The sequence below is a fragment of the Yamadazyma tenuis genome, chromosome 1 (genome assembly GCF_029203305.1).
Source record: "Yamadazyma tenuis chromosome 1, complete sequence".
Classification (NCBI taxonomy): domain Eukaryota; kingdom Fungi; phylum Ascomycota; class Pichiomycetes; order Serinales; family Debaryomycetaceae; genus Yamadazyma; species Yamadazyma tenuis.
Window position 1 is genome coordinate 808,327 of NC_089461.1, and position 13,039 is coordinate 821,365.

The following is a 13,039-nucleotide window of genomic DNA, read 5'->3' on the forward strand; positions in this document are numbered from 1 at the left end:
GCTTGGTTTGAAGCTTTACAATTCAGCCCTCCCACCAGGAAAAAAAGCCGTACGAAGAAAATATGCTTGTGGGGTAGCTGAAGAATTCGCCAATATTTTTGTATTTTTCCGCAGAACAATTCTTTTATGAGAGGCTGAAACTTAATGATGATCAAGACTTAGGATTGTGGATCTACGTTAGAGTTCCAAGCAGTCGCTCAGCACAATGAATGTAATATCTTCACCCTTTCTTTCAGTTGAGGTAGCGTCTCAAACAATGTGGACCCAAAAAAAAAATGGAACAACCATTAGGATTATCCTTTCGGATAAAACTTGGCGCATATACCGGACGAGGGTAAACCTTTTCTCATCCCCACAAAAATGACCAAACTTAATAGCCTTAGAAGTTCTGACACATTGAAAATTAAGGGCTTGGTCGTTCTACGCATTGTCTAGCATTCGAAGTATTCTGTTCGGGGTTCGAGTAATCACAGTTATCTCAAGGGGTGTTCACTCACAAATCTTACTTTGTTTGTGGGGTATATATTACTGTGATCTTCCCTTGTGGTGTACACCATCTTGTTATTGATATGGGCTCGTAATAGAAACTGGGGAAAAACTGGTAAAGGAGAAATTGGGCAAGGAAAAGAGAAGAAATCCTTGGCACTCAAAAAAAACACGTCTCAGGCTGCCATTCGAGGAAGATTTGCAAAAAAATATCGTCTGCAGAGGTTGGGAAATAATCCTTCCAGCCTATGATTATATTGTTAATTACCAACAGTATCAAGCTGCAGCCTCACCAAATGTCCCGGTAACCCGCTGGTCACTGCTTGTAAATTTCATCTTGAGATTTCCCCTGTCCACCAAATATATTTTATGGTACTGCAATAATAATTCAGAATCCAGGTTGTCTCGGATTCCTTTCCACGATATTTTATTATTCGGAATAGAATTATGACCTTATTTTGTGCTGAATCAATTCGGATACCGAATAAAGTTCCGAAGCCTGGGTGTTGATCGATCAAAGATGTCCTCCTTTAGCCTCGGATAAATTTTTGAAATTATGAGGTGAATCACGGACCTGAATGAATTCTCGAGTGCCGTCCATCTCCTCGGGTAGATACTGAATAGCAGGAATGAGTTGATTGAATATCCATTTTCGAGGCAACATTGTTGGTAAATCGTGTTGCTGGTGTCAATGCTAAGGGCGATCGATAGAGTGAGGCAGAACCTGATTTCCCAAATCTGCCAATTGAAGAGCCATAGAGAATTACAAGCTCGATGAATGTGCAAGTAACAAATTTTCTATCTCGACCCCTTTATATCCTAAGGTCATTATGAGTGATGAGATATTCTCCGCCTGTCCATCCAAGTTACCAACGCTGATAGTATAGTCGGCACGTCAACAGTTGATGCATAGGACATTTCGGTGTAGAACTCTCCAAGAATTTCGAAGCTGACGCTGATAAGGGAAGCAAGTATGCAGTAATCGTGAGATTGGGCATCGATTAGGTGCTCTGGTGAATGGGATTGTTCAACCGCCAATGATAGTTTACCTAGCACCGTTTAGAGCTCGGAAAATTATCTATTCTGCCCACCGCCCTTGAACCTGCCCTCAAAGACTATTAATATTTGCAGTGCATCAGAAGTAGATGGGAGTCACACCACAGGGGTGGTTCAAGAGCCGTGTCCTACCTGAGCTTGTCGCATGTAACAGTGAAGGGCTTTCCTTTCGTGTCTGCTAAACACCATATCAATACCCAACATTCTCAACATTCTTTTTAAATCCTTTGTCAGTGTGCTGGCTAGCCAGAACAAGTCGAATATGGTGTAGGCGTGTATGGAAAAGGGGGAACCACTCTGTACCAGCTCTTTCTCATTTTTATTGAATGAGGAGATTGACATTCAGAACCAACAAAAGGACTTTTGCTGTAACAAGTCGTCCTCAAAGAGGTAATGGATCGGTTGCCGCAAAAGGATGCGAATATTTCGTATGTGAGATTATCTTTTGACCAAAATTATCTTAGTCCAGCACTGTCTTTATCTGGGCATGACGCTTTGGGACAGCAAGCCAATTGCCTGAATGGTCTAACCACCTGGTTCCCGGTTAACCAGTACAAACCCCTTTGAGCTGCTACCACATCCTGTGTGTGATAATTTTGGGAGTTTTTAGGTAACCAAGAGCTGTGTATTGATGGAACACACAACAGTGCTGACCAACCCGACAATCTAAGGCGTCTTCAACCCTTTTCATGCGGCACTCATCTTCTTCTACGCATTTCTATTTATATTATCTTTCGATGGTTGGATGTCCCTATTGTTAGACTGCCTATACCAAGAGTTCGTGTATTTTGAGGAGTCTGTTCCGAATCTTGTAACTTCTAAGTTGCCATAGTATAGGAAGTTGCTTGTAATGAACTGTTATACTGTTCATCGCATCTAATGAAAATCTTATAGCCGCTGGACATCCGAGATTTTTTCCTGAGTGATACTACCTGCAAGAGTAATCGTACTGGTCACAAACTGAATTTGTTTAGGACAATGGATGGTGTTTGAAGTGTACATAATAATGCATAAAACCCTTATTCTGTATACAATATTCTCTTACTTCTTTATGGCTGGACTATTCAACACCAAGCCAATCAATTTTCAAAAATAGCAGTCTTCTTTTAGCAGCTCAACGTGCGTTTACGATAATCAAATAGTTCTGAAAGAAAATTCATCAGATTAGGTAGAAGTTAAAATCACATACTGCATTTGACTATTACAAATTCTAAGACAAAACTGGCAATTCTGCTGAGCTGATGAAACCTTATTTTGTAAATTATCCTATTTAGTGATTGACTAGGGCACTATTGTCGCTTTAAATGTTTTGAACCACACAATAGGTATCAACTAGCACATATGCCATTTTTATGAAATATCTTTAATTTTTCTAGATACCGCCAAACCATTTTTGTCATCATTTTGGGCCATTCTTGGGCCATATTTGGCTAAGGAGTTGAATGGTCGTCATTTAAATCGAGTGAGAAGTGGGGTAGTCACCACTCAAATCTCCTAACTTGGTAGCTCAAGTGTTGAAGAATTGTTTACAATACTATTAACTTCATCTTATTAGGGAATACTGGCAGAGTTAGTCTCTTTATGTTGGTCTCGATGCAGTAACTTGAATCATTGATGTAGGTAAGAAGGGATTTTGGTAGAATCACATACATATGTTCTCAGGAAGCACTCCTGTTATGGATCCACTGCACATCTTTGTGGAAATTGCCAATGTAAGTGTTTAAAAAGTAAAGATTTAGTACTTAACTATATAAACGAACTCCTGAACTAAAATTCATTATTAACAGCAATGAAATTTAGTAATATCTTGGTATTGAGTGCAATAGCTAAGTACAGTACAGCATTAAGTGGGTGTGTTCCCCTGAGTGTTACCACAGGACTTACGGTTGATTACATCAATACCACCTACGAGGAAGCAAAGCAAAATGATAGAACATCATACGAAGAGCTTGTAGCAATCGATTCTGACTCCGCTGAATACACATGGAGTGGAGTGACCAAGCAAAATTTCCAATTATCACTTCCATCGTCAGATGAGGGGGTCGACAGTGTGTTTAATGGAAGCCTCTATGGACATACTGTGAATGTGAATTATTTTAGCTTGAGAATGTATGGTTACTTCTATGCCCCCACCAGTGGTGATTATACTTTCGGGATTACCAAGGTCGATGATGCAGCCGTTTTTACTCTTGGGGCAGGTACAGCAATGGATTGTTGTTCATCTAGTCCCATTGTAGGAAATGTTAGTCTTGAAGCTTACAATAGCTTAAATGAAGGATCAAAATCTGAAACAGTTTCTCTTACCGGAGGAATATATTATCCGATCAAAATTTTATTTTACAATAAAGCGTATATTTCAAATTTTCAAATGTATGTTACATATCCAGATGGCGTCAAGCATACGACTGATATTGATTGGTATAGCTCAACTGAAAATAGCACATCATGTCCTTATGCCACAACCACAACAGTTATATGGACTGGAACAGATACTGAGACAGTCACTGTAACAGCTTCGGATGGTGAAGCTATTGTTACTGTTGAAGTTCCAGAATCTACCACCACCACCACAGAACCATGGACAGGCACAGGAACTACCACTGTTACCATCTACCCATCCAATCCAAGTGATCCGGTAACTGTCGACATCAAGACTCCAGAATCTACCACCACCACCACTAAGTCCGGAACTATTGACACAACCTTTACTTTAACTCCTTCAAATCCAAGCGACCCAGTGACTATTATTGTTGAGACAAGTCCTACTTCATCGAGTCCTACTTCATCGAGTCCTACTTCATCGAGTCCTACTTCATCGAGTCCTACTTCATCGAGTCCTACTTCATCGAGTCCTACTTCATCGAGTCCTACTTCATCGAGTCCTACTTCATCGAGTCCTACTTCATCGAGTCCTACTTCAAGCGTGCTAACCCTGTCGTTTCACTGGTTGAATTCAAGTACTCCAATATCATCTTCAATCACTCCTTCATCCACAGTTCCATCTTCGAATGTTGCTTCTCCTTCAAGTCCAGCACCATCTTCCAGTGTTCCATCTACACCAACACCTTCAGGAAGTGTTTTCACTATAACCACTCCTTGGACTGGTTCTGTTACTTCAACTTATACCACAACTGGAACCGATGGGAAGCCAACTGAGGTTGTTGAAACCCCAGCTAGTGTTTTTACTATAACCACTCCTTGGACTGGTTCTGTTACTTCAACTTATACCACAACTGGAACCGATGGGAAGCCAACTGTTGTTATCGATACTCCAATACCTACCATCACTACTCCATGGACTGGTTCTGTTACTTCAACTTATACCACAACTGGAACCGATGGGAAGCCAACTGTTGTTATCGATACTCCAATACCTACCATCACTACTCCATGGACTGGTTCTGTTACTTCAACTTATACCACAACTGGAACCGATGGGAAGCCAACTGAGGTTGTTGAAACCCCAGCTAGTGTTTTTACTATAACCACTCCTTGGACTGGTTCTGTTACGTCAACTTATACCACCACTGGACCAAATGGTGATAAGACAATTGTTGTCGAAACTCCTGAACCAACTGTCTTTACTCCATGGACCGGAACATTCACTTCAACTTACATTACAACAGGTCCTGATGGTAAGCCAACTGTGGTCGTCGAAACTCCAGTAGCACACATAACTACACCATGGACTGGCTCATTCACTTCAACTTACACTACCACCGGACCAGATGATAAGCCAACCGTGGTTGTTGAGACTCCTGAACCTGTTGTCACTGAAAAACATGTCACTACCATCATCTTGCCATGTACTTGCAAGGAGCCTTCAACCACAACAACAACTGGTGATAATGGTAAGAAAACCGTTGTCTGCAACATCCCACACTCATTAGTCTCTACCATCGTGGTCACCGAGCCATGCACTAATGCCGCAGGAGATGCTACCGTCACAACTTATACAACTTTCACTGTCGCTGCTGCTGTCACTGCTAATCCTATTGAATCCGTTGCTCCAACTGGTGCTAAAGGTAGTGATTCTGAAGCTGCTTCAGCAGCTAATGGCTCTGACACTTCACCACAAGAAGTCTCTACTTATGAGGCTATGGGCTCAAAGAACACATACACATTCTTGGCCATGTTATCGGCTCTTTTGTGGATTTCATTTTAAATCAATCCAATGGAACCTGGATACGATACATATATGAGAAACGTGATTGAATATGAATGTTTGGTTATTATAATTTCTATTTGTTTGGTTATTTCGCTTATCAATGCTTTTTACAGTTTTAATATATGCCCTTGTGGCTTACGTAATGAAACTTTGTGGTAACACTTTCAGGTATCTATTCCAAACATTAGATTTCACGATCAACCTCTTATATGTTTGATGCTCGAAATTACTTTACGTAAAAGTGGTCGCAAACTCAAAAACGCGGTAACGATATTAGTCTAATTGAGTGAACACACTTTACTTTGATTACTCTTCAAGAGTATCAAGAGTGTACAACAAGGGCTATACAATGAGCGAAATTATGGCTTAGTCGTTCGGGATTGAAATTCTCTCAGAATAGAAGTTTTCTCAATTCAGAATAGCACCAAGGGGCAATCGCTCTACCAGGGGTTGAGCCTAGCGTCGTTAAATGTGTGACTGTACACAGAGAAGACAGGTGGTAACCCTCTATTTATCATTTTATAGGCATCATCACATCTCTCGGTACATCCAGTGTGTTACCAGTACCATTGGACCAGCTAATAAACCTGAAGTTGAAATAGGTTTGAATTATTCCTTTCGTGTTTTCCGATGTCGATCGCGTGGAAAAACTCCATTCGTACCATGATCTGCACGTCTGGTCCATCAACAAAAACTATGAAAACTACGGAAGCCTGAGAGTAACTCTTTTGGAAACCTCTTCTATATTGTACTCTTGGTCAGTAATATATAGAGAAAATACCATTCTGTTGATTGGAGCAAATTCGTTTAGCTGAGGGCTTCTTACAGTGAACTAATGTTTTTTGTTATCTCTTGGTGCAACTGGTACATTATCCTCAGAGTGTCCTGGAAGTCCCTGTTATATACACCGTCTCCCAATTCAATGTGTTAACGACATCTGGATAGCTGGTCTTCTTCAATAAGGATTTCCTGAAGCAGGCTTGTCATATAAAGGTTCGACTCTGCGAGCCACTCAAGAAAGATCACTGGATCGCAAAAGAGGATATTTTACCTATCCCATCGGTTTGAGAATACTAGAGCTCGACTCCAAGAACGACGAAGTAGAGGTGCCAGTACAAAATGTAGTTTCCACAGCCTTGAGCTAAAGGTGTAAGCTCCAAGCTAGCGAAAATACAGGATCTCAAAGTGCGATTACGACCCCCGCAAATGCGACATCCATTTAGCACAGGTGTGTGCATTACGAATGCATCCGTACGGCAGGTGTTACTATCCGCAAGAAAAGTTCCCAAAAACAGAAGAGACCGTTACTCCCCAAATCTCGCGCTTCCGTTTATTGGCTTCCCCACCCCCACTTTAGACATTCATCCAAACTGTCATCTCGTTAGTGGAGGCCTTGGCCCCCTCAATTTCCTGACAGCCTCATGTTCCTCCAAACTACTATAAGTAGGAGTCATGCCGCAGGAGTCAAGGTTCACAAATATCTTTGAACACCATGAAGAAACATTTGGGCTTGACTGGAAGACCATTAGTAGCATTGCTTACAGTAGGATATGGATTATCTTTCTCGTGGTTTGGGTATGACCAAGGTGTCTTTTCGGGAGTGTTGATCTCGGAAGACTTTCTTCAACACTTCCCCAAGGTTAAAGAAAATCATAATGTTTCTGGTATCACCTCTAGTTGCTTTTCGTTAGGTGCTTTTGTTGGAGCCATCTTTGCTTTCACCTGGGGTGAAAAAATCGGTAGAAGAAGAACCATTATCATTGGTGCTTTCTGTAATCTTGTTGGTGCAGTTTTACAAGTGGCTGCTTTTCAGTTACCTCAATTAATTATTGGAAGACTTATCAATGGGTTTGGTATGGGTATAACCTCTGCCACTTTTCCCATCTACCAGGCTGAGTCGATAAAGGCCAAAAACAGAGGTCGTTTTGTGGTTATTGGTTCAGTTTGCAACACTTTTGCGTATATGTTGGCTAACTGGATGAACTACGGACTTTACTTCACCTCCGGTCCTCTTTCATGGAGATTTCCATTGGCCTTCCAGTTGTTGTTTCCTATTTTGTCGATCCCCATTATGTTTGTTCTACCAGAGTCTCCCCGTTGGTTGATTAATCACGGCCGGCTCGAAGAAGGGTTGGAGACTATTGCTGCTCTTTGGGGAAAGAATCTTACTATTGAACACCATGAGGTGAAAGCCGAGTACTATAGTATCAGAGCTGCAATAGAAGAAGAAAGAGCTGGACAAGTTCCATTGATGCAAGTTTTAACTGGTAGAGACAAGCACAAGAACTTAAGAAGAGTCATCTTGGGAGCTGGTACTCAGTTCATGCAACAGTTTACCGGGGTGAACGCTCTTGGTTACTATATGCCCACGATTTTGACGGTCCAATTGGGGTTCAGTGCTGGAACTGCAAAGTTATTGGCTGCTTGTAATGCTACTTCATACTTGGGTGCTGCCTTGGTGTGTTTGATAATCATTGATAAAGTGGGAAGAAGAATCTTGATGTTGTACGGATCCATTGGATGTTGTATCACATATATTATTGCAGCCATAGCCATGAAAGTCGGTGAGACCAGAGAAACCTACAGAATGGGGTCATTGACGGTGGCCATGTTCTTCGTTTACTATGTGATCTATGGAACCAGTTATGCCAAGGTCCCATGGGTTTATAGTTCTGAAATCAACTCCATCGCTTGGAGAACACGAGGTGCTGCTGTTGCAGCTGCTACTAACTGGATTTGTGGGTTCTGTATCACTCAGTATACTGACATTGCGGTTACCAACATGAGATGGGGTTTCTACTTATTGTTTGCAATGATTGTGTTGTGCTACGCTCCAATTGTCTACTTCTTCTACCCAGAAACTGCTAAACGGACCTTGGAAGATATTAACTACATGTTTGATGAATATGACACCATCTTCCTTGGAAAACATAAAGAGTTGAGACAGCTTTCGAGACCTCAAGCATTTATTGATGCTGAATTCGATAGACTCAGTGCCCTCAGGCTTGTGAACAACGGAAAGGATTATGACGAGAAGTTGGATACTGACCATGTTGAAGACATCAAGAGTTCGAAATCTAAGGAGTCTGTTGAACATGTCTAGGGTAGTTTATGTATGAATAAAATGTTTATTGTATCTCATCCTCTGCAAAAGTTGGTGTACGAAAATGATGTAGCTGAGTGAATACCACTACATATTCAATAAGTTTATACCACATCGGACTCTAATATTTTTGCTCTGATGGTCAAATTGACTGAGTACAATTTTCGGTGGGTGTATGGGTCATTGACTGAGTACATTTTTGTCAACACTTTATTCTTCTATAAACTCTTTTCTATCTCGAGCAACTGATTGAACACTGGAAGATACTTGTTCCAGACGGCCACGTCGATCTCCTGGGCTAATGGAGGTCTCCCGTACACAAGATCTCCAAATCCCAATTTATGCTTGAGCCCGTACTTCAACCCCAAAATGTTCAACACAGCAGTCATTTCATTAACCGAAGTCACCAAGCCTTGCAACTTCAGGGACTCAGCAAGCTTCCCAGCCTCAAAGTCAGTATAGATCTTGACCATGGCCTTGGGGAAAATGTTGGACAAACCATCAATACAACCCTCAATTCCAACTGAGAGAGCAGGAACAAACACTTGACCTACACCCGCCAAAACCCTGAAATTACTAGCTTTTATCTCCAGACTTTGACCCAACAATGTATAAAGTGGGAAGTTGTAATGAGTCAACTTGCAGGCAACAATATTAGGATGTTTGGCTAAAGTCAAGTATGAGTCGAAGGTAAGATCGATTCCGTTTTGCACTCCCGGATAATTGTAGATAATGAGAGGAAGGGTGCTCTGATCAGCTATAGAAACAAACCAGTCGATTATTCCCTGTTGCTTTGTCAACGTAGTGCCAAAGTACCCAGGAACCAACAAAACAGCATAGTCAGCACCCAATTTGCGTACCTCATTAATGTCTCTCACAATCTCTTTAATGGACACGCCGACAATACCTGCCAACACCTTGAAATTCTTGTCAGGAACTCTTTTTCTCACTGCTTCTACAATGGTGTATCGTTCTTCTCTTTCCAAGTGGACAGCCTCACCGTTGGAGCCTCCAACTAAAACTCCAGATACTCCTGAGTTGTGAATATAGTCCAAGTGCCGCATTTGGGTGTCGAGGTCCAAGGAATAATTCTTGTCATTTTTGAAAAATGTTGGGAGTGGGGTGTAAACGCCTCTGGGGGGAGGAGCAGTCATGATAGTGGAGTCAGATAGGATAGAAATTGGGAGTTTATAAGGGATTTACGTGGTAGTGGTGGAATCCCCGATTGGGAAGTGGGGGTCGATTTCCCCGGATTTTAGCCCAAGTGGGGGACATGTATTTGAAACCTCCCCATATGGGGGTTCTGAGTGCCCCTCCATGTGGAAAGTCTCTCGGACCCCATGGCTGTTAGTGCTTTCATGTTGGATTCCCATCGTTCACACCCAGTTTTCCTACTTACAAAATCATTAGGCAAAGTTTATATTCATATTGTTTATCTAATAAGACCCTCCCCTCCCTTTGGAGCTCTCTTGATCTCTTCACCCACCTTCGAAGTCCAAAAGGTTCCGTTCGGATACAAAAACTTGTCGATGGCTCCAGGAACATATCCAATAGAATACCCAGGATCCAAAGGAGTCACATAGTGAGCATCCTTGATCACACATGGGTGTGCAAGATTCTCTCTGTAGCTTTCTGCTGCTTCGAGCATGGACTTGCGGCCACTGATAGCAATATAGTCAATTGTACTCAAGTGCGAAGTAAGTTCGGTCAACCCCATGGCTCCATTATGAGGAACACATGGAACGTCAAACTTGAGGGCCATCAACATCACCGCCAAGCACTCGTTCACTCCTCCCAATCTCACAGCATCTATCTGACACACATCTATGGATTCTGCTTGCAAAAGCTGTTTGAAAATGACTCTATTTGCAGCCATCTCCCCTGTAGCCACTCCCACTCCGAATGGCTTCAACGCCTTTCTGATGGTGGCATGGCCAAGTATATCATCGGGGCTGGTGGGCTCTTCAATAAACACCGGCTTGAACTTCACCAACTGTTTCATCCACTCAATGGCCTCAGGCACCGACCACACCTGATTGGCGTCAAGCATGATTTGATACTCGTTGTCGTAGCCAATAATGTCTCTGACAGCCTCCAACCGCTCCTTGTCGGCCTCAAGATCACTGCCGACCTTGAACTTGAAGATTTTGAAACCAGCATCAATGGTCTCCTGCAACACCCTTTTCATCTTGTCTCCACTAAAAGCCAACCATCCGGCACTGGTGGTGTAAGCCGGGACCGCCACGTTGTCAAACGCCTCTTGGATCCGCGCTTCCTTGCCCACCTGGGTCTTTTTCAACATCTCTACTGCCTCTTCTGGGTTGATCACATCAAGAATATACCGGAAATCCACACACCTAACTATTTCCTCGGGTGTCATGTCGGCCACGATCTTCCACACGGGCCGGTTTGTGGCCTTTCCCCACAAGTCCCAAATGGCATTGATGACAGCGGCCGTGGCCAAATGGGTGATACTCTTCTCGGGTCCAAGCCACCTGTACTGCGAGTCTGATACCATGTATCGCCATGTCACCCCCATATTTTCCACTAACGAGGCCAAGGTCTTGCCCACGACCCGCTCGGCAAACGGCTCGATGGCGGCGCACACGAGGTCCGAGCCTCGCCCGTTGCTAAAGGCCATTCCTTCTCCAATGACATCGGAGCTGGTTAAGAGCTGCAAATAGGGATGGGAGCCATTGGTACCCACATGCATGGCATCACTACCAATACCATCCAAGCTGGTAGGGAAACGTATATCATACACTTTGAAGCCGGTGATCACAATTGAATCCAAGCTCATTTTTTACTTGAGGTGTCAAACTGAGAACTGGCGGTGGTTATATACCCCAGATTTGGGGAGCGCGCAGGAGATGGGGCGCGAACCCAAATGGGGCAATTCCCCCACCCCCATCACACCCCCCACCAAAAATGGGAGCTGTTTCCGTGTTCGTGGTCGGCCACTTCAAAAGGGCGGTGTCCCCCATTTGCTCCGATCAAATCACAAATTTTTCATTCTTCTTCAGCAAAAATGGTTTACCCCCAAACTTTCGAAGGCTACGCCGTCACCGACTCGGCCACTTGGAACAAAGTCGAAAAGATCGAATTCACTCCTAAGGCCTTTGGCCCAAAGGATATTGATATCAAAATCAGTGCCTGTGGTGTTTGTGGCAGTGATGTCCACAATGTCCGTGGGGGCTGGCACAAGCCCCACTTGCCGGTGGTGCCAGGCCACGAGATCATTGGTACAGTGGTGAGAATCGGTGACGATGCCACCACCAACCTCAAGGTTGGCCAAAGAGTGGGTGTTGGGGCCCAGGTCTGGTCATGTTTAAAATGTGAAACCTGCTTGGAGGAAAACGAAACCTACTGTCCTGACTGGGTCGACACCTACAACGACTTCTATCCCGATGGGTCCAAGGCTTGGGGAGGTTACGCTTCGCACATCCGTGTTCACGAACACTTTGTGTTCCCAATTCCAGACGTATTGGACTCCAATGATGTAGCTCCTATGTTATGTGCGGGTATCACCGTGTACTCGCCATTGGTGAGAAACAACGCCGGCCCCGGTAAAAAAGTGGGAATCATTGGTATTGGTGGATTGGGCCATTTCGCAATCATGTTCGCCAAAGCGTTGGGTGCGGAAGTCTTCACCTTTTCCAGAACCAACAGTAAGAAGGAAGATGCCCTTAAGTTGGGATCCGACCATTACATCGCTACCTACGAGGACAAGGATTGGTCCACCAAGTACGCCAGAAAGCTTGATCTTATTGTGTCGTGTGGAAACTCTTCCAAGAACTTTGACTTGGATGGGTACCTCAAGTGTTTGAGAGTTCACGGAAAGTTGGTGAGTGTTGGATTGCCCGAGGAGCCATTTACCGTCAGTCCTGGTACTTTCATTAAGAACGGATCGTTGCTTGGTTCTTCACACTTGGGAAGTCGTCAAGAGATGTTGGATATGCTTAAGTTGGCAGCTGAGAAGGGTATCAAGTCGTGGCACGAGGACCTCAAGGTGGATGAAGAGGGTATCTCAGAGGCCTTGACCCGGTGTTACGAGAATGATGTCCGGTACCGGTTTGTGTTGACCGACTATGAAAAGAGTTTCAAGTAGGCATAAGCGATTCGAACTGCTCGAAGAGTAGGAGTGAAGATTTGTAGTCTTTAGACAATGCACAATGCTATCGATCTGGCCTGCCCTTTATAAGTGTACTATTTTGCTGAACTATTTT

General features: G+C 43.4%; 5 protein-coding genes across 5 annotated transcripts; 3 read left to right on the forward strand and 2 right to left on the reverse strand. All coding sequences in view use genetic code 12, as the record gives it.

Moving 5' to 3' along the window:
* Positions 1 to 3,331: 3,331 nt before the first annotated feature.
* Positions 3,332 to 5,707, forward strand: PSN45_000410 (uncharacterized protein; the record flags this gene model as incomplete). The annotated part of the gene is made up of 4 exons (XM_066157457.1): positions 3,332 to 3,740; positions 4,032 to 4,279; positions 4,303 to 4,465; positions 4,539 to 5,707. 4 exons carry the CDS (start codon positions 3,332 to 3,334, stop codon positions 5,705 to 5,707), a joined length of 1,989 nt encoding a protein of 662 aa, XP_066013554.1.
* A 1,495-nt stretch (positions 5,708 to 7,202) lies between these two features.
* PSN45_000411 (uncharacterized protein) lies at positions 7,203 to 8,813 on the forward strand (the record flags this gene model as incomplete). Its single annotated transcript, XM_006687828.2, has 1 exon — positions 7,203 to 8,813. The coding sequence occupies one exon, from the start codon at positions 7,203 to 7,205 to the stop codon at positions 8,811 to 8,813; it is 1,611 nt and encodes a 536-aa protein (XP_006687891.1).
* Positions 8,814 to 9,031: 218 nt separating this feature from the next.
* On the reverse strand, positions 9,032 to 9,967 carry PSN45_000412 (2-keto-3-deoxy acid sugar aldolase; the record flags this gene model as incomplete). Its single annotated transcript, XM_006687830.1, has 1 exon — positions 9,032 to 9,967. The coding sequence occupies one exon, from the start codon at positions 9,965 to 9,967 to the stop codon at positions 9,032 to 9,034; it is 936 nt and encodes a 311-aa protein (XP_006687893.1).
* A 278-nt stretch (positions 9,968 to 10,245) lies between these two features.
* PSN45_000413 (enolase C-terminal domain-like protein) lies at positions 10,246 to 11,613 on the reverse strand (the record flags this gene model as incomplete). The annotated part of the gene is made up of 1 exon (XM_006687831.2): positions 10,246 to 11,613. The coding sequence occupies one exon, from the start codon at positions 11,611 to 11,613 to the stop codon at positions 10,246 to 10,248; it is 1,368 nt and encodes a 455-aa protein (XP_006687894.1).
* Positions 11,614 to 11,841: 228 nt separating this feature from the next.
* Positions 11,842 to 12,921, forward strand: PSN45_000414 (GroES-like protein; the record flags this gene model as incomplete). The annotated part of the gene is made up of 1 exon (XM_006687832.2): positions 11,842 to 12,921. The coding sequence occupies one exon, from the start codon at positions 11,842 to 11,844 to the stop codon at positions 12,919 to 12,921; it is 1,080 nt and encodes a 359-aa protein (XP_006687895.1).
* Positions 12,922 to 13,039: the final 118 nt, after the last annotated feature.